General features: G+C 41.0%; 2 protein-coding genes across 3 annotated transcripts; both read right to left on the reverse strand.

Moving 5' to 3' along the window:
- Positions 1-5,437: 5,437 nt before the first annotated feature.
- On the reverse strand, positions 5,438-9,161 carry cyp21a2 (cytochrome P450, family 21, subfamily A, polypeptide 2). 2 transcript variants are annotated; one of them, XM_085472675.1, is made up of 12 exons: positions 9,047-9,161; positions 8,697-8,879; positions 8,514-8,603; positions 8,285-8,439; positions 8,096-8,191; positions 7,817-7,927; positions 7,641-7,727; positions 7,384-7,467; positions 7,092-7,205; positions 6,835-7,001; positions 5,914-6,017; positions 5,438-5,828 (listed from the first exon to the last, which is right to left on the reverse strand). In XM_085472675.1, the coding sequence occupies exons 1-12, from the start codon at positions 9,159-9,161 to the stop codon at positions 5,563-5,565; spliced, it is 1,572 nt and encodes a 523-aa protein (XP_085328801.1). In that variant the 3' UTR covers positions 5,438-5,562. The 2 variants fall into 2 exon arrangements, with proteins under 2 accessions (XP_085328801.1, XP_085328802.1); XM_085472676.1 differs by lacking the exon at positions 9,047-9,161 and having other exon boundaries at positions 7,384-7,464; positions 8,697-8,805.
- A 345-nt stretch (positions 9,162-9,506) lies between these two features.
- Positions 9,507-15,004, reverse strand: tnxba (tenascin XBa). The gene is made up of 14 exons (XM_085472677.1): positions 13,933-15,004; positions 13,701-13,832; positions 12,434-13,615; positions 12,225-12,347; positions 11,926-12,069; positions 11,707-11,826; positions 11,476-11,631; positions 11,199-11,311; positions 10,967-11,099; positions 10,741-10,892; positions 10,561-10,657; positions 10,293-10,454; positions 10,042-10,205; positions 9,507-9,951 (listed from the first exon to the last, which is right to left on the reverse strand). Exons 1-14 carry the CDS (start codon positions 15,002-15,004, stop codon positions 9,853-9,855), a joined length of 3,849 nt encoding a protein of 1,282 aa, XP_085328803.1. The 3' UTR covers positions 9,507-9,852.
- Positions 15,005-20,739: the final 5,735 nt, after the last annotated feature.

Raw genomic sequence — 20,739 nt, forward strand, 5'->3', positions numbered from 1 at the left:
TTTTTTTGCTTTTTTTTTAAACTTCTCCGTAAGAACTCTCTGTTATTATTTTTCTCTCCCAACTTTAACTGCAAGTGCAATGATTAATTGTATTTATTGGGCCAGTTTTGTGGCTTATGCAACAAAACTGGCAGTTATGGATCGCAGAACAACCAAAAGACTGGTTATAGTTTCAAGTCGAGACTTCTGCGTAACGTCAAGGAAATGAAAATAAGTGGAAGCAAAAATAAAAAGGCCTGTGTGTGACTGATCTTTGTCTCTTCACTAGCTGTTCCATTTTATGCAAAACCCGGAGAATCACACAGTTACACTAGAGGCACCTTTTTGGATTGATCTGACTTTCAACACTTTCATTCTTATGAAAGAGTTGAAAGTCTCATGTCTTTTGACCAAGACATGTCCTTCAATGCACATATTAAACAAATGTGTACGACTGCGTTCTTCCATTTGCGCAACATCTCTAAAGTTAGAAATATCCTGTCTCAGAGTGACGCTGAAAAACTAGTTCATGCATTTATTACTTCCAGGCTGGACGACTGCAATTCATTATTATCAGGATGTCCAAAAAACTCACTGAAAAGCCTTCAGCTAATCCAAAATGCTGCAGCAAGAGTACTGACAGGGACTAGAAAGAGAGAGCATATTTCTCCTGTTTTGGCTTCCCTTCATTGGCTTCCTGTTAAATTCAGAATTGAATTCAAAATCCTGCTCCTCACATACAAGGTCTTAAATAATCAGGCCCCATCTTATCTTAATGACCTTGTAGTACCATATCACCCTATTAGAGCACTTCGCTCTCGCTCTGCAGACCTACTTGTTGTTCCTAGAGTATTTAAAAGTAGAATGGGAGGGAGAGCCTTCAGTTTTCAGGCCCCTCTTCTGTGGAACCAGCTTCCAGTTTGGATTCGGGAGACAGACACTATCTCTACTTTTAAGATTAGGCTTAAAACTTTCCTTTTTGCCAAAGCATATAGTTAGGGCTGGATCAGGTGACCCTGAATCCTCCCTTAGTTATGCTGCAATAGACGTAGGCTGCCGGGGGATTCCCATGATGCATTGAGTTTTTCCTTTCCAGTCACCTTTCTCACTCACTGGTCGTGTCCAAATTCATGGGCTGCATCCTCCTGAGGCTGCATTTGTAAACCGATTACATCACAGCGACGCGACGAAGGCTGTCCAAATTCGTAGACTCCTCCAAATGCAGCCGACAAATGCGTCCTCCTTTTCCCCAAATTTGAAGGATGGGTCGGGTGTGTCCTTCGTGGCCCACCTTATCCCAGAATTCATAGCGCGGCCCAGCCAAACTCCAGTTTCCAACAATGCTCCTAAGTTTTACCAATGCTCCGCTACTAAGTTTTAAAATTACTCATACTAATCTTTCTGGGTCACAAAATAAAGTTTTAACATATTTTCAGGCGAGAAAGTAGTTGTGTAAACATCAAATATCTGCTCGGTTTATCAAGATGTCACATATTTGCAAAAGTGCTTCGACGTTTTCGGAGACGTCTGCTACCCACCAGCTCGATAGCTAGCCGAGAGCTCGAGGGTCACTGGAGCCGCCGAGAACGGCACAACTCCCGGCACATCACTTTCAGATCACCGCAGTCTACTCAGGTTAAACGTGATATATAAGTCACTTAGGCAACCTAAAAATGTTATTGTTGGGCTTTTTTCACTGTTTGATTTGTTCCTGAGTAAATCGGTTTGGCTGAGATTAAAGTCCTAGTTTTCACACAGCTGAATAAACGTCAAACAGAAAACTGATTAAACAGAAGTGTGAGACGGTTGAGAATTTACGCCAGTGTCCTGTTATATTTTAGATAGGAAGGAGCAGACGGCTGAGTTCATTAAACTCCACCGAGACAGCGGTGACGTAAATCAGAAGGCTAGACCGTCCAATTTCCACAGCCGTTTACTTCCGGCCTACCCGACCTTCTGAGGACCCGGCCCACGTAGACCGCGAAGGCCGGGTCCTCAGGAGGATGCAGCCCATGAATTTGGACACGACCACTATGTGTTAGCAGACCTCTCTGCATTGAATCATATCTGTTATTAATCTCTGTCTCTCTTCCAGAGCATGTCTTATCCTGTCTTCCTTCTCTCACCCCAATTGGTCCCAGCAGATGTCCCCCCCTCCCTGAGCCTGGTTCTGCTGGAGGTTTCTTCCTGTTAAAAGGGAGTTTTTCCTTCCCACTGTCGCCAAAGTGCTTGCTCATAGGGGGTCATATGATTGTTGGGTTTTTCTCTGTATCTATTATTGTAGGATCTACTGTACAATATAAAGCACCTTGAGGTGACTGTTGTTGTGTTTTGGCGCTATATAAATAAAATTGAATTGAAATTATCACACTATCATAATGTAGTGTTGAGTTGTTTAAATGGTTCAGTGTTTTCTTGTTATTCAGGTAATTGTATGTCTACATATGAAATTGTTGCGCCTTTGGGGAGTGAGTGCCAACTCTTTTCTTACTGCGCTTTTTAGCCTCTTTGATGCCTTTCTGTTCAACACTTGACTTGAACCTTTTTCTTTTCTCACAGATAATCCAAGCCAGCTTGTCAGCAGTCTCTACCCAATGCCAGATGTAATCTTGGTTACTTGTTAGCGGTATCATGCCTTGTTTTCTCAATTGATTATGATTTTCAAATCTTAGCCTGTCGCAAAAAATAATTTCTCTCTTTTACTGCAGTCCAATATTAGCCACTTTCAAGCTAAAGAAGATTTTCCTCAGCAGTTATCTCATCTTTTTTTGTGTAGTTTGACTGAGTGTGTAAAATAAAATTTTAAAATGAATAATTTAAAAACCATATTATTGAAATAAAATGTGTTTTTAAAAATTGCTTACAATGTAATCATACATTTTTTAAATTTACTTTAAAACATCTTGCATGCATGTCTGGCAAAGGAGGAGCTGATTTACTGTGCATTTCTGTTTCTTGAAATAGAAAAAAGTCTGTTTTCAAACAGGTTTTGTAAACCACATCTGTTGATGATTTTGAAGTTTGTGATAAAGACAAAGAATAGCATGTGGTTTCACTCTAGTTCACAGCTTGTAATAAATCATAAAAACTGGTTGTTGCAGTGGCTGCTTCTCTTTTTAAATGTTGTTGTTGTTGTTGTTCCTCATTACGATCATCCTGAACGACCTCGTACACATGAGTCTGAGGAGAAGAGCACCAACATTAGTGAAATAGGACATGTGAGCTTGACTCGGCATGATCCTGTTTTTTGATATCTTTCAAAAATATCTTTCAGTACTGGGCTGATCATTAGCTGCAGACCAAGAAGGAAAACATTGTCGTCATTGTGGAAGTATTCAACCTTCAGATCCAGAATAAATCGGATTTATTCCCCAGATCCTTGTTGCGCTTCCTCTTGGTGTAAATGTAAAATGGCCTGTATTTATATAGCGCTTTTACTAGTCCCTATGGACCTCAAAGCGCTTTACATATCTAGTCATCCATCCACCCATTCACGCACACATTCACACACTGGTGATGGCAAGCTACATTGTAGCCACAGCCACCCTGGGGCGCACTGACAGAGGCGAGGTTGCCGGACACTGGCGCCACCGGGCCGTCTGACCACCACCAGTAGGCAACGGGTGAAGTGTCTTGCCCAAGGACACAACGACCGAGACTGTCCGAGCCGGGGCTCGAACCGGCAACCTTCCGATTACCTAGGCGAACTCCCAACTCTTGAGCCACGATCGCCCCATAGAATCCTCCCTTCCACTATCAGAATGATTAGGAGGATACTTACAGGCATGTGTTTGCAGAGCTGGGGAAAGCAATCATTTTCATCAGTTGAATCAAGAACAGAGGTTGCATGAAGATGCAACCGTTCAGTAATTCATGCATACAGTCAGCAATGCATCACTTCTTTGATGTCATCGAAGCACCTTCTGTCTGTGGTGGCTTTCATACATATTTCAGGAGGACTGAGGGTTTCTTTAAACTCAGTTCAGTTGATTGAGCTGGAGCTATGTTTAGCTATGTGTCTGAGGTATTTGTAGTTTCAGTACCGTTTTTGAGCTATGAGTGCACTTGTTGCCAAATGCAGTAGTCTGATTGGTCAGATCTGGGGACAGTTTACCCTGCCCAGGAAGAAAGGGCTACCCTCGTGTAGGCCCACAACCCAGAAGGTGACATATAGTCAGGTGCAGTGTGTGCTGGGTGGCATTCAAGAAGAGAGACCCTGGCAGTCCATTCCCTAGCTATCAAAGTTGGATGTTGTAAATTAAACTTTCTAAACCCATGCAGGTGTGAGCAGTTAATGACCTTAATAAAGGACAGGGCCGTAATGCAACATGTAATTTAATTACTTGCCAGAGAAAGCTTTTCATTAACTTCTCATTTTTTAACTTTCTCGTTACAACACAAACCCATTCAGTTGCACGAAATGACACAGGAACCTCACTTTTTGCTCATGAGAGTGAGTCATAAGAGATGAGTTATTTTTACTTGTAAGAGTTATTTATGTTGACTCTGCTACAGTCACTTTAACTCTCGTGACTGCTGTGTGTTTTACATGTGGGTTACTATTTTGATAAAGGTGCCATCGTAGCTCAAGAGTTGTGTGTTTGTCTCGTAATCGGAAGGTTGCCAGTTCGAGCCCCGGCTTGGACAGTCTTGGTCATTGTGTCCTTGGGCAAGACACTTCACCTAAAGCCTACTGGTGATGGCCAGGGGGGCCGATGGTGCGATATGGCAGCCTCACCCCTGTTAGTCTGCCCCAGGGCAGCTGTGGCTACAACTGTAGCTTGCCTCCACCAGTGTATGAATGTGAGAGTGAAAGAATAGTGGTATTGTAAAGTGCTTTGAGGGGTACTGAAAAGCATATATATAAATACAATCCATTATTATTGTTTCAAATAATAACTTTTACATTCCTTTTCATCATGAGTAGGATATTAATGATGAAAACCCAAACAGCAGATACGCCTGTAACCCAGTGCTGAGGAGAAACTGGACTTATCCCATACATTATGCCACTGTGTGGCATTTTTAAGAGTCAGTGGAGTTTTCTATGTGTTATGTAGTGTATGGGAATGTCCAGGTCCCTGCGAGATGAATGAGAATAGTGGGCGTATTAGTGGGAGGTGCTTAGGTGACAAAAGGCTGTGCACCAGGTGTGGAGTAGGCCTTTGTCTTGCTCAGTGAACCGGGGTAGTAAATGTACTACTGGGTAGATTACTCACTATAGCTGATTAACTGACAAGCTGAATGTTTTAGTCGGACCAACACATATATATATATATTTAATTATCTGATATTTTTTGCATAGTTAATAAAGCTGCTTGTGACTGCACTCTAATGGGACATTTCTGACTGCAGTGTTTGTTTTAATTTCGCAAGAGTGGTCACCTATTGTCAGGGTTATCGCCACTGAAGAAATAAAGACTTTGGTTTGGACATTTTATTCAGTGATGGTGGAACAAATAACTTTGATAATAAAGTGTAAGAATAAATAAGAATAAGAAGAGAAAATATAAATATGTGAAACATAAATTTGCACATGCATGGCCAACACAAACAACAAGTCAGCAATACACCCACTGCAGCTCAGGGATTAGTCACAGGTCTTGGACGTGCTACAACATCATAGGACTTGATTTTAAGCACAACACTGGCAACTCCTCTCAGATCAGGCAGTGAGGTCTCACTCTCAGGCAGGAGGAACTGAAAATCTCTCAGCAAGTAGGCACTGAACAGAAAAAGCTCCATTTTGGCCACAGACTCTCCCAGGCAGAGCCGAGCCCCCCCTCCAAAAGGGATCAGGTCACGGGTGGAGCCGCCTCCGCTTCCCCCTCCTTCATTCAGAAAGCGCTCTGAAAGAGAGAGTGTCAATACTTTATTTGAACTCTTCTGAGCCAAGTGAAATGAACACAAATCACACAGCGTTTGGGACAGTACCTGGTTTGAAGCTGTATGGGTCAGGCCAAACTTCAGGATCATGATGTGCTCCAAAAAGATTAGGAATGATGACTGTGTTCTTAGGGATGAAATAACCTGCAATGCTAAACATGAGGAGGAGCCATGTATTTGTCTTGATGCCAAGTATCAAGCAACACACATACATAACAGGGCAACAGCAGAAAATGTGTATGTGTGTATGCCTGTTTGTTTGTTGTTGTTGTTTTTTCAGGTTTTGGTTAATTTAAATAATGTCTACACATCTTCTTTCTGCACAATTACATAAATAAACAATGCTGGTGCTTGTTGTTTTAATAAATTACATTTTTCTAAAGGTAATTCAAGTGGATGTCTCTTCATAAGTCTGATCTTGGAGGAAGAGCGGTGCCAAATGTTGCAATACTTCATACTTCCAGCATCACATTCCAGCATACTTCATTAATTAAAACCACTCCCTTTGGAGAAATGTGAGACTGTGGGAGATCTGGAGACCTCAGCCAGGCTGTACTAGCACATGTATCTCACACATAAACACACACGCACACACAAAGACAATTGTGTTTTCATATCTTTGTGGAGACATCTAATTGACATAATGCTTTCCCTAGCCGCTTACCCAGACCCTAACCATCAAAAATAAACGAAATGAGTGCCTGATACTAAAATCACATTTTGATCCTCAAAAATGGCTTCAAACTCGTGGGGACATGGATTTTGTCCCCATAAGGGCTGTTGGTCCGCACAACAAAAGAAAACTTCAAATTTTTGGTCCCACAAAGATATGTAAACATGGTACATGTGTGTACACACCCCCATCTACACACACACACACACACTCACACATATACACACACAGGTACTTAGTCAGTAGTGCTTATTGTGTGTTGTGTAGTTCCTGCTATTTATTATGTGCAGGCTGACCTGCTGTCTCTGATGGCTCTGTGTGGTACTGCCAAAGGGGCGACTGGCCTGAGCCTGAGCACCTCACTGATCAGAGAGCAGAGGACCGGAAGTCTGTGTCTGTCGCTGTATTTAGGGTATCGGCCCTCCAATACTGTGCACAGCTCCTCATATACCAACTCCTGCACCTGTAGATTACATTAGAAAGGATGCATAAAAAACAAAAACATGTATTTTGTTTTAACTTTTTTTTGTTTTTTGGTAAAAATTCCCAGTGCCTCTGGTCTGTGCAGGAGGAAGGCCACCATCCAGTTTAGCCAGGCCGCAGTAGTCTCTGTTCCCCCGATAAGAAGGTCCACTGTTGCCATGTGAACATGAATATCTGTTAATAGCTGGGAACATGAAGACATGTAATTTAATACTTTTACAGTGTTGCATGTTTCCACTTCTAATTGTGATCTTGAACTAAGCTTGCTCTATCATCATAGTTTGTAAAATTATCGGGACTTCAGGTGATTTATTAAGGAAAGCAGTCCACTATCTCTCCTGGTATTCACTGTATGTACTCACCGCTTTGTCTTCTGTGTTCTGATTGTCAAGTCCCTGGAGGAGGGATCCTGTGATGACATCCTGATTTTTTTTGTCCTGTGACTGCTTAAATAAATAGCAAAAGTAGATTAAAAGAGAGTTATTTTGGATGTTTTTAAATAACTTGTGTGATTTTGTGTTTGGTTTCACAAAATCACAGCAAGTATTTTCTTTGTCTTGCGATCTGAATGATTTCAATTCATGAGATCATTATTTTCTTATCATCTTACATTACTAACCTTGTAATTGTTGAGATGTCTTCCTATGATTTCGTCTCTCCTGACCACCTCTTTCAGAAGATGGGCAAAAACAGGATTGGGTAATTTCTTTGAGAGAACAAATGACATGAAATTATTTTCACAACATGGTACTGGTTTTATTTATTTGACCAATAGTCTAAATGGTGGATATTTACTCTAAGCAGTGGGAAAGAGTCCAGGGCTGATATCCAAGCGGAGCCCCACAGAGCAACAATCTCATTGAGACATCTGTGCAACTCCTGCAGCTCCGATGAGCTCTTATCATACTACAAGACACAAAGTAATGAGACACACTGTCCAAAAACAGAGGGAACGAGATGTCGTCATGCTTATCCTCAAGAGTTTCACTTCCTGATTAACAGAACATTATGAATGTACCTTTTCTAAGACGGTGACATGAAAACAAACAGAACTAGGGGGAGAAGAATACTCACTTCTATTCCGAAAGCCAGAGTGGTGATGACATTACTGGCCGCCACAGTAAAATCCTCTGACAGATCTACAGCACAGCCTTTATAGCCCATCAAAACCTAAACAGTGAACAAACCCGTGCTTTATCCCGAGCATTTGGTTTGCAAAGTCTTCCTTCTAAAATCTTGTTTTCCAGCTTTTTTTAACTGTACCTTTAACAGATGCAGCGCTTGTCTCTCAATGACATCATGCAAAGACTTTTTGCAGCAACGCTGCAGAGAACTATGGACAAGGCGATGTTGTGCCTTCCACTTTTCAGTATAGTCACCTAAAGATATGTTGCAACCTCCCCCAGACACAATATTACCTGAAAGAAATGAGTCAGGGTCATGATATCATATGACAACTACGCAGCCCAGTGCACTGAACTGAACTCTTTACCTGTGTATGAGATCGGTCTCCCGGCAAAGTCACACCATTTCTTCACCAGTGCTTCTCTTATGACTTCGCTGCTGTTCAGCACTACCATAGCTGAAACAACACGATTATAAGTGCAGTGTTTTGGTGTTATGCAATCTGAAATTTACTAAAAATGTCAACCGTTATCAATTAATGGATCATTACTTGTTGTTCCGCATTTAAGGCGATAAATGCTTCCATAGCGCTGTGCCAAATTTGTGAGGTGAATTGGTAGATGATCATGTTTCAGCTCCATCATATTACCAATGAGAAAGTGGCCGGGAGGGCCCGGGAGGGAAAGAGATGAGGAGCAGGGAAGAAACTGGTCCAGAAATCTAGAATCATCTCCTACACAGAATTAGAAAAGACAAAGTAAAATGGACAGGCGCAAACGATATAGAATAACAACCAGTTTCAGTTTTGTAAGTCTCCATATTTTTAATTTCATTATTTATTGCAACCATCAAAACCATATACTATAAAAAGACCGTGAATATATACTCAACTTGACTTACTTCCCTTATGATTTTCCTGAACATCTTTGTGTTTCTGACCAGAAATCCAATTCAGCACCATGAACAGCAGTACAACCAGGAACGCAGCTCCCACACTGACTATTGATATTTCCATTATCACTTAGAGTCTTCTCGCGGTGGTCAACACGCAGCCCTGAACATTTATAGTCCTCTCACAGGTCTTAAAGCCTGTCAGCTCGATACAGTGTTTGGTGTTTTCGCTATAATCAAGGACATCCAAATATTTGTTAGGTCAGCATGACTGTTGATGTGATAAATGCAGCACAAGACAGCCTAGACATGATTTGCACTCACTAAAGGGCATGTTAACACATTTTAGTTGACATTACAATCTGTCAAGCCTGTGTTTCTCAATCTTGTAACACGACGAACGCAGGGAGGTGAGAAATTGTAAATTGCTTTCAGGAAATAAAAACTCACGAGACCAAGGTTAGCCACATTTATTCCAATGGAGTGAAACAGTGCATGTTTAATTACAGTAGTAGTGGGGTGGCATACAATTTTGGGGCACAAAACACATTTGTATTGAAATGAATGAGTCAGGCAGAACAGTAGAACAGAATTCAAAAGTTACAATAAAATTAGTTGTTACGTCTGCTATAAAAACAGATCAGAAAATTACTTGCACATTGAATCAAATGAACTGACAGCTGCAGCTATCAAAACAACTATAGGTTATTTTATTCGGACAGAGACACAGAAACCGTGAGATCCAAGGTTCTCGAAAATTTCTGGAGCTTTAATTTTCTGTCAGATGCAGAGTTTTCATGGAGGCTGGTCCATCCTTACCCATGAGTTGCAGGGGAGAACCTGGAGGGTCTGAACTTCATCTCAGTGAAGGGAATGGAGGAGTCTTTACCTTTCCAGTCTATCCAGACTATTCCCTAGAGCAGAAACAGAAAAAGAAAATCTATCTTTGGCCAGTGTGCTTTAAAAGATAAAAACGTTTAGAAATCAGCAGAGATTAGTCGTACCTGATTGTTACTGTTGATGCCATAAAGACCATTGAGGTTGACCTTGTAACAGTTTTTATACCACCAGCCTCCCATGTAGGCCTTGGCACAGTGGATCCCCATGGGATCAGGGTTCTTGTCTCGGGTTGAGAATGGACGACCGTTATGGTACCTCATAGAGTCACCTGTCAGAAAAGTGCATTGATATTGAGATCCAAATTGTCAGGTATAACTGCACTTGTTTTGTTTTAATGCAGTTTTTGAAACTGGACCTGCTGTTCCGGTGTAGCCAGACACGGTGAGCGTATAGTGCCTCGTCTCTGAATCGACAGAGAAGTTCGTGTAGTGAGCGTAGACGGTATGGTTTCCTGATCGCATATCCACTCTCAGACTCACAGGGCCAACATTAGTCAGGTTGTGCAGGAGCTCATTTCCTGGTGGGAGTTGGGAGAAAAGATGCTGTTTAAGCAGATGTAGTGAAAACAAAAGAAAACACTTTGAATCAGATAAAGTGATTAGAAGCTTGGCTTTATACTGTACCAAGCCAGAATTCTTCACTCAGGTTTCCAAAGCCAGCTTTGTATTCACTCCATGTTCTGAAAAAATCTGTTTTTCCATTCATCCTCCTCTGGAACACCTGCAAAACACAGAGACTGCTGTCTAAAACCCAAATAAAAGTCTATTTTTGACTTTTATTCAAGTGACTGCAGTTTGTCTTACTGTCCAGCCGCCTCCATCAGTCTCCATGTCACAGTAGACTCTAACTGCTCGCCCCTCTCGTCCTTGAGGGTAGATGTCCAACTCTCCTGAGTGCAGAGCTCCATTCAGCAGCTCCTGAGAGCACTCGGTAGGGAAAGGGAAGCGCAGTTTTCCTAACAGATAAAAGAAAATTAGTTTTTAGAGTAATCACAAGATGGGATTACATTGCAACACGTAAAATGCATACCTGTGATGAATTCTGTGGTGACAACAGATGTATAGTGTCCATCTCTCTCGCCTTGCACCACAACAAAATAGCGGGACATGGGCAAAAGCCCAGTCAACTTGTACTCTGTGATGGTGGGCTCCAGAATCACCTCCTAATATAAACACAGTAACACACACAGAGCTTTGAAATTCTGTAAAAGTCGGGTCTCTCTTTAATTATTGTATACCAAAGATCAAAAATTGCAACTGACCTTTGTCTCCTCTCCGGCCACCTGATAGAGCACTTTGTAGCTGTGATAAACGGCAGGGGTGGCTCTCCAAGCTATGACTGCACTTCGAGCCCCAACTTCACTGGCTTTGACCACTGAGAGACACAAGAAGCCCCTTGGCAGTTTTTCTTTTTTCTTTTTTTAAGTTTACTCACTTAAAACTAAACATACTCTCTAGGTTGCTCATCCATGAAGGATTATTTTATTCTCTCTTGTTTAAGATTATGATTTTACTTCATTTTCCCACCCTTTTGCTCACCATTTGCAGTAGTAAATGTTGTTGAGATGGCCATACTCTGCAGACTGTCCTTCTGGCTCAGCACTTTGACCCTGTAGAGGGTGCCTTTCTGCAGGCCTCTCAGCTGGTGCTCCACTGAGTTTCCTGACAAGGTCACGGTCACTGTCACATTAGGAGCTGTGGCAATAAGAGCATTCCGCTTAGTCGCAAGCACTTATTCATTAGTCATTATGTCAGTGTGGCCACACTCACTCTTAGAGGACTCGTAGCTGATGACGAAGCGGTCTACTTTCCCTAGACTGGGAGTCCACTGCAGCACAGCTCTGGTGTCTGTCACATTGACAACTTGAAGATGCGTTGGAGGGGCGGGCACTGCAGTTCGGATATTATCCACAGTGTTTATGTTTTATTTTTGCACTCCAAGACAAAGACAGTAGCCTTTTATAATAGTAAACTTGTCTAAGATTGTACCTGTGGTGATGACGGATGTGAGTGGATCACTCTGGAATTGGCCTTGTGTCGTAGTTACAGTGATTATGTAGGAAGACCCAGCAGACAGCTTGGACAGAACAACATAAGACTGCTTAGAGCCCACTGTCACCAAGCGGTTCTCCCCTGTCAGGACGACAACAAGCACCACAATGAGACACTAAGAACATTTCCTAATAAACTGACATTAACCTTCACTTGGGTTGAGCTGGCATTAATTAAGTGTTTTATGCTGGATAACTCTGGTCTGAGATAAACAATATGAGCAGTACTTAACAGACCTGTTAAAATGTTGGTGTATGTGACCCTGAAGCCTGTGAACGTTGTCTTTGGTTTGGACCAGGAAACATTGAGAGAAGCCTCTGTGACATTACTGAAAACCATCTCTGTGGCTGGCTCAGGACCTAGCAAGAGAAAAAAGTACAACATAGTGTATCATTTGCTTAGATATTGATGGACTTATACATAAACGTTTTCCTGCTGTTATTACCTGTGGTTGCAGTTACTCTGTGAATCTTTGATCTTCTCTGTGCTGCTGTACCATATATATGCAGGACATAGCGCGTGTTTGCCCGCAAATTACTGAACTCCACAGAGCGCACATTACCCGGGACCACCATCGAGATCCTCTTGGTGTCAGCTTTAACTTTTGATCCATCAGCTTTCCTGGAGGAGGCAGTTGTGTTGGTGCGCTCACTCTGTACTAAGACTTCCGTTGCGTTCCTAGCTGCAGAGGGCTTTTGTCCTGGAAGAGCTTCCTCCTCAAAGTCCTCGTAACCATCTTCGTCTCCTTCTGTCTGTGGCTCTCTTCTGATCACAGTGAAGTTCTTAAACATCCCTTGGGGTGCTAACCATGTGACTGTGAAGCTGTGGGAAGATATGTTTACAGCCTTCACAGATCCTAATCCAGATCCTCCGGTCCTCTTGATGCTGATCCCTGAGTCATGGTGAGTTGTTTTGTCATGATGAGATTTAGTCTTATCTGATGCAGCTCCAATGGTTCGATTCAATACATCCAGATTTATTTGTGTTCCTTTCCCAGTCTTGTCAGTTTTTTTGTCCACAGTCTGCAAAATTAAAGTGTCTAATTTACCTGTCTTATTTGGTTTATGGCCGGATGACTGAGATACATTCTTTTCACCCTTCGTGGACTGCTCCAAAATGTCCTTGTCTGTTTTGGTTTTGGTTGTCCCTGTGCCCTTGGAGATGGTTGTGTCAGTTTTAGAAACCTTCTTCACATTGCTTTGTGTTGCATTATTTTGTGGTTCATCTTTCAGATGGTCGGACGTTGAAAATGTTCTGCTGCCAGTCCCATCTTTAATGTTGGTTTCTGAGGCTGAGGGTGTTGTTTTGCCTTTTCGGGTTACCTCCTTCTTGTTTTCCTCTTGTTTCGGGAGACTTTTGTCAACAGTTGGGCGACTGGTGTTTTCAGGATTTGAAGAACCTTTAGTAGTTGTTTTCTTCACAGCGGTGTCTTCTTTCACTTGTGTTTTATCAACAGCTCCTTTGGCATTAGTGGCTTCTTTAGGTGTAGTGTCAGTCTCAGACACATTCTTCTGGAAAAGTGTTTGTTCTGCTTTGGTATTTTTCTCCTGCATGCTGTCCTTTCCTTTTTTCACCTGCAGGATTACAGTCTCCACTGTTGGCTGGATGGTGCTCCCTTTGCTAGCTTCTGAAAAGCCCAGGGAGAGGCTGCATCATTCAAAGGTTACATAAAAATATTTATTTTTTCTCATTTTAGTGCAAACATAACTTACTTTTGCTACACTCGGCTCCTTGTGCACACTTACTGCAGTCTAGACCCATGAATCCTTTGTGGCAGATACATTTACCCTTCTCACATTTCCCATTGTCGCCACAGTCATTTGGACAGTTTGCAGAGCACGGACCTGGGCAGAAACAAACAGAACAAGGAATGTTTAATCCTGTCTATACTGAATAGTGTTTAAAATGATAAAATATGGTGAATAAATCATAAGAAAATGATACATTTATCTTTGAGAAAGGACATCTCTCTTTCGAGCCGAGCCACACGCCCTTTCAGTTCGGCCATTTCAGCCTCACACTCTCCACTGCAGCCACCAGGCAACAAGCTGATCTTATGAGTCATGACGAGTGGAGCACCAGGTTTCAGCTTCAGCTCCTGCTCCTTGGTGTTGCTTGAGTCGCAGCCCTCACTGATAATCACTTTGATGGGCTGCGAAGAGGCAGGCTTGTCTTTGCTGGATTCTTTGATTAAAACTGTGTCATTGGCAGAGGTTGTGACCTTTTCTTTGTCAGTTGTCTTTGCTGGAGTCTCCAGTGGCAACACAGTTGGAACTTTTGTGGGAGAAGGCTTGCCCTTGGACTTCACGTCATTGATGGTGGGGGACCTAGCAACAACAGTTTGATTGACAGATGGTGCGGGCTTGTTTTTTGTGGCAGCAGTGGACTTTATAAATGTTGACTGAGTATTTTGAACTACGGTGGTGGCAGGCCTGTCTTTGGCAGTATTCCCATGATCAGTTGAAGGAGACCTAATTAGAATAGTCTGATTGCCAGAGGGCTGAAGTTTGTGTTTGGTGGGTTTAGCACCGCTGGATGAAGCAGTCTTTGTGGGTGTTGGCTGAACATTTAGAATTCCAGTGGGGTAATGCTTGTCTTTGCTTCCTTTTACTTCACCACCTGAGGCTGACTTAGGGGACTTAGTCTGGTTAACTGGGACTGTGTGCTTGTCTTTGTTTGAGAGGGTGCTTCTGGGTGTAGTAGCCTTTACCACTGACGGAGTGGTTTGAATTACTGTTGGGCTGTGCCTGCCTTTGGTGGTCAGTGTAACATTGGCTGTTGGAGATTTTTGCTTGGTAGCTGGAGTGGGTAAAACTGTCTGATTGATGGCATTTGGCTTAAGGGTGAGCTGGTTGGTCTGTTTGTCAGGGAGAGCAGTGGTTTTTGGTTTTGAACGGGTAAATGCTGCACTGGCTTTGGTCACATCACTTCCTGTGGAGTCTCTCTTCTCATTGGTTGTGGTTTGAATAGAGGGAAATGGGGTGAGAAGGAGGAGTAGTCCTAGAGTAAATAACATTTTGATCCAGCAACTGTGGTCAGAGAAGCTGTTGCTTCAGTGGAACTGAATTTACGTTACTGTAAATCTATGAATTCCTTCTTCTATATTTTGCTTTTTTCTTTGCCAGGTCTCACCTGGAAATGAAGACAGAAATAAAGAAAGAGCTGAATTATGGCAGAGTTGAATGCAGGAAACACTAACGTAGGCCATTTTATAGCTGATTTTTGAGTTCCAAGTAGGACTTTAATGAGCATACATATATCTTTTACAGGACTGACCAGCATCACATTCACAGAGCTTCCATTCACACTTAAAGCTCCTCAGTAGAACTGGCTAATCAGAGACTGGCAGCAATTTAAAAAGTGGTTAACTGACAAGACATTTCTGGCTTCTAAGTACTTACTTTTTCTATTCAGTTTCAAAAAACATTTAGATTTTTTTTCCTGAAAAACAAACTTACTGAAAAATTCTAATTGTTTTTGTTGTTTGTTTTTTGTAGTCTATTGCTTAAAAATCTATTTTTCAATTGTTTCAAGTTTTTCCAGAGAGGAAAATACGCATATGATGGAGAACTCTCAAAAATAAAATATCAGATATGATACACTAGGTGTTAAAGTGTTAATGCAGAAGCTGTATGCTGTGAGCTGACCTTTAGAGCTAACTAAGCAGATTTATTTAAATGACCTTTTAAGTATTTCCTTTGAGCTTTGCCACTTATATATACTATAAATATGCTATATACCTAAATACTCATAACTGGAAAACATGTCCAAACCTCTGTTATGTGCTTTTTACAATAAAGCTGCTGTAAAAATTGACACAGACATGCATCCAGATATTCAGAAGTGTTCCAAGTGTTCAGTCGTAAAGTGACTGCTGTTCAAACCAAGTAAGGTCTAAGTCACTGGACACTGAGCAGGAAGGAAAAGCTGACCTGAGTGGGAAACTCAGAGTGTGCCACTGAGACTATGTGGCCAGGTAACAGAGCTTTACTGTAAGAACTGTGGGACACAGTATGTCTTTCACTATACAGACGGTTACATAAAGCTCGTCACCCACAACTCATAAAACCACAAAAGAAAATACGTCCAGCCTTGCTTTTAAATGGGCTTCAGTGCTGGTTGAATTAATAAGTCTTCTTTATTTCTAAAACTGATAGAATTCATTTTGATTCCATGATTAAAACTAAAAGGAAAAATTTAGCAATAATGGGTTTTTTTTAAATTGTTTTTCCACTGCACTCACAAAAACTACTATTTATAAATCCTTTTCACTGTAAATAAAACAAGGAAAGAATCAACACCAAAACCCTTTCTACTCATTAAGACACAGAAAATTATAACATTATACTCTACAAATAAACAATAAGATTAAAAACCCATCCACACAAACACACCTGAAAGTAGGATGCTAGTTATTCCAATGCAGTTTTCACAAAAAAGGGGAATAAAAAGTTGCACTTACTTGAATAATGACTTGGTTCTTTCTTTATCTCTTTCTTTGACTTTCTCCCTCCATCTAATTGGAAGAGTGGACACAGAACTTCTTCAACTAACCTGAGAGGAAAGAGGTGAGAAGAAGGACCACCACTAGAAAGGAGGAGAGTGATAAAGTCTGCTCCTACTTAAGGAAAATCCCCCCACCCCCACGCCCTTTACCAAATCTTATGGTCCCACTCTCTCAACCACCATGAAAAATATTTGTATTGGACTTACAAAAAGGCATGGTATTTTACACTGGTTTCTGTATCTAACATGACAAGTTACTCTGTTTTATTTGCTTGCACAAAGAAAGCACATGTTTGCTTCTTATAGCTGAAAATCCACTGTTGATTCAAGAGTTGATTCAAAATGACTTCATTTAGTTTGTCTCAACAACACACTGAATTGTTGAACACGGCAACTGAATTGCTGAATTGTTTAAAACAATCAAATAAATCTTATCTATTTACCGGTAATTTAAAATTATTATGACTCAGCTTTGCAGATTGTATAGCAGTTATTTCACAAATGTCTGTCACATGTAACTTGCCTTATCCCAAAGATTGCTGCTAGCAGCACACAGTTTTTGGCTGAATAAAGCCCCGGTGTGAGAATCATGATTCATCTGGAATACATAACACTGTGGGCATTCAGAGCAGACTCTGGGGGACAGGACCCTCTCTCTATATGAATCGGCTGTTTGTTGGAAGTAATGAGATGTAACTACGTGGGAGTTATGTAAGTGACCAAATATCCAGCAGATTTAAGGAATCCTCTGTGGATGCATTGCATCTCAGACAAGATGGCCACCCACCAACCCACCTTTTGTAAACCACATGAAGACAAGTAGGCTATATCAAGGGTGTAGAGCAAACAAGGTATGTAAGTGACATTCATCTAAACGTACAAGAGCGCATATAGGTTAAGACACTGCGCTAACATAAGAAACATAAGAGGTAAGAAACTATGGGTGATACAGAAGAAGCGTGTTTTCTTTTACTTTTACGTCTGCTCAATCCATATATGTTACAGTGTGTGTGTCTGTGTGTGTAAAACGTCAGTTATTCAGCTTTTGTTATTTCATACTTTTGTTGCAAATATCTTGACGTAGCTAGGTTTTTCTTGGTAGACACAACAAGCAACTTACAATACACTGTTGTGGTATTGGAATGTCAATGACAAGCAGATAGTAAATGTATAAAAATCGACAATAATTGCATATTGAATTATGGGGATTCCAGGCCGGCAGGAGTGCAACATTAACAGCTGATGCTGCACAGCAAAGCTGCTGGCGTCACTTGCTTTCTTAAAAATGGCATACAGTGTAACAAGTACTACTGTTAAATTACGGAAAACTGCCGGCAACAAAAAGGTTATTGTGCAGTTATTTTTACAGTGTACCTAATGTAATGTAAACTGCAGAAATAGTGCAAAAGTACGCAGAAATAAAGTATATGAGGCAAAAACAGAGTTTGCATAATTCTAACAAGCTTGAAAGTCAATACTTATCAATGCAGTGTTGCAGTCCAGACTGTGGGGAGGCCAGCCCATCACTGAGCTCTATTGTGTGTTTTTTCTTTCTCGGTAACACTGGTTCAATCCCTACACACAGTTTTGTATCCACACGCAACATAACATAAATCCTCATCTTAAAAAAACAGTATAAAGTTGCATAGCCTTCAGTACATTGATTTCCGTGTCTTTGTTGACCCTTGAGACAAAAACAGCTTATAGCAATTCAAACAACTGCCCTGAAGATAGACACTGTAGAACAGGCATTGGGTTTGCTTGTTTTAGTGTAGCTTTCCTTTTGGTTGGAAATGTTTAGTTGTAGTTTCGTTTTTATTTAGTTTTAGTGTTTTTGAGTAGCATTTTATTTAGATATAATATGCCAGAGGAAACATTTAGGTAACTCAGTTGAGATACTCCCTCTATATTTTCATTTTATTTTAGTTCGTTTTCCAAGTTAACAAAATGATTAAACTTCTTTTTTTTTTTTTTTTTTCAAAAGTCTTGTTTTTATTTTAATTTTAGTAACTTTAGTGCAACCTGAGACTTGACTTGATAAAAAAATGATGTGGCTCAGAGACTTTATAGAGTGAGACTCAAGTCTAAACAAGAGAGCGCAACTCCCCCCAAATGCCATGGACTATATGTAAAGTTCAATGTTTAATGATTTTTTTTTTTACAACATGTTGTCATCAGCTGCTTTTATAACAGCACTCTCATGTCTGACCTTTGACCTATGACCTTAGATACTAAAACTGTGTATTTAATTATTTTCTTTACCCTCATGATTGGAGCAGACATGGCTGAAATCTTTGGCTTCTATAAGCTGTAAAAAACCGAGATAAGATATATTCATGTAGTGTTTGAGTTTGTAACACTTTATGGTGTGATTGTAGCGCCGTAGGGCATCCCTGAAAAACTTTGAAGTCTGTTCTTTTAATGCCCTTTCATATGATATATTACTCAATAACACATTATTATTACTCGATACTCAATATAAACAGACAGACAAACAAACAGAAGCATACTTGCGCCCTGCCTTTGGGAGGAGAAAGCTATAAGACTGAACAGCAGCAGTCTTCTGAGGCATTCGGATCTATGGAATTGAGTTATATTAACACCACTGTGTGTTTTTACAGCTGTAATTGTTAAATTGTAGCTTCTTTTGTTAGATTACAAAAATGTAATCACATAACCTAAAGGGCAAGGATACAGTCAAAACAATTAACATGTAGTGTGGGAAAGCCAGGAATGGTTACACTGCATGTATAAGTATACAAGCAAGGCTACACATGCATATACACATTTACCTAATTAACTGGTTTCTATGAGCCATTTTACAGATACATACACACTTTCCTGTCTGTCTATAAATTAATCTCTGAGTCACAGAAGTCAAATAAACCAGTAACAAAGTAATGGGAAAGTCAGGTATATTCTTTTTCAGATGCGTATGTTGATTTGAAAACTGAAACTGAAGAAGCTGAGTGGTATTCCCCTATCCACCTTCTGTGGCAAAGTTTTATCCTGTTAACAGAACAAATCATGCTAAACAAAGTGAAAAACAAAAAGACAGCGCAGCATGGACTGCTAAGTGGGGGGTCCCGCTTTATCTTGCGGCACCGTCCTGAAACACCTGTGCCTTTTACGCCGCTCGACATCGTAGACCACCCTCAAACTGCTGACCCTCTCTTGGCCTTTGGGAAAAAAAAATGGTTATAGACGTGCCATCAACACCTATGGCAAATGCACACCTGAGAAAATACACCTGATTATATGAGCACACTTCAAATTTCCCCCAGAGCTGTTCCCAGATGTTGCTCAAGCACATTTCATAGGCCAGAGCAGGTCAGATTGTACTTGGAATGGAAAATGTACATTTACAGTAAATCCCTTTGGGCAATACACAAATCTACCAAAAATAAACACTTTATTTTTCAACTGCACTTCAATCAGTTGTTGTTGTGAGAATAACTTATTGCGTTGCGTAAATCAAGTGTTCTTTGGTTTACGTCATTATACGAAAACTCATGTCGAAACTGTTCGGTCACGACAAGCCACTGCTTACTTCGACAAGAAAAAAAACCCCCATCTTTTTAAAATGTGTTGTTGGCAGCTCACAGCACACCAAAGCAATCTCGAGATGAAAATATGCGATGCTGAAGTCAGACTATTTATTTAACTTTTATTGGTTCAGATTTAATGAAATGTCTAATGGTGAGGCTGAAACAGTGCGCACATTGATCTGGTTGTGATTGAAGTTATGGTCAGTGCGCTGTGTTGCTTACATTGGACCTGGACTCAGAGATTAGAATAATATAAGCACATAAGCCTTTGCTTGTTCTCAGCCACTTCACCGTGCAACCCGGCACCTCTGGTTTTCTCCCCGCCCCTCTGCATTACCTGCAAGTTATATAACTGCACAGAGTACCCCATGTTGCATTTGTGTAATATGACCACATTTTAGGGACTACAGATCAAATTTAATGCTTGTGAAGAGATGATTGAACCATATCTTGTCAGTGTGCAAATCCATGAGCAGCAATGGACTCGTGCACTAAAAGCCACCCCCTCCTCCCCTTTTCTCCTCAACCTGCAGATGTTATATCGTGAGGGGGTGACTGGAATTACACTGAGTACAGAGACCCCTCTCAGAGCCTTTGCTGCAGTAAAAAGAAGAAAAAAAACATAAAAACAAGTATTTTCGACAGAAACCTAAATCAAACCACACTGAATCACACTTCTGGGAAAAAATATGAAAGT

Source organism: Copadichromis virginalis, linkage group LG11, assembly GCF_057382275.1.
Source record: "Copadichromis virginalis isolate Kocher_CV1m ecotype Utaka linkage group LG11, C_Virginalis_male_GT1.1, whole genome shotgun sequence".
NCBI classification, from domain to species: Eukaryota; Metazoa; Chordata; class Actinopteri; order Cichliformes; family Cichlidae; genus Copadichromis; species Copadichromis virginalis.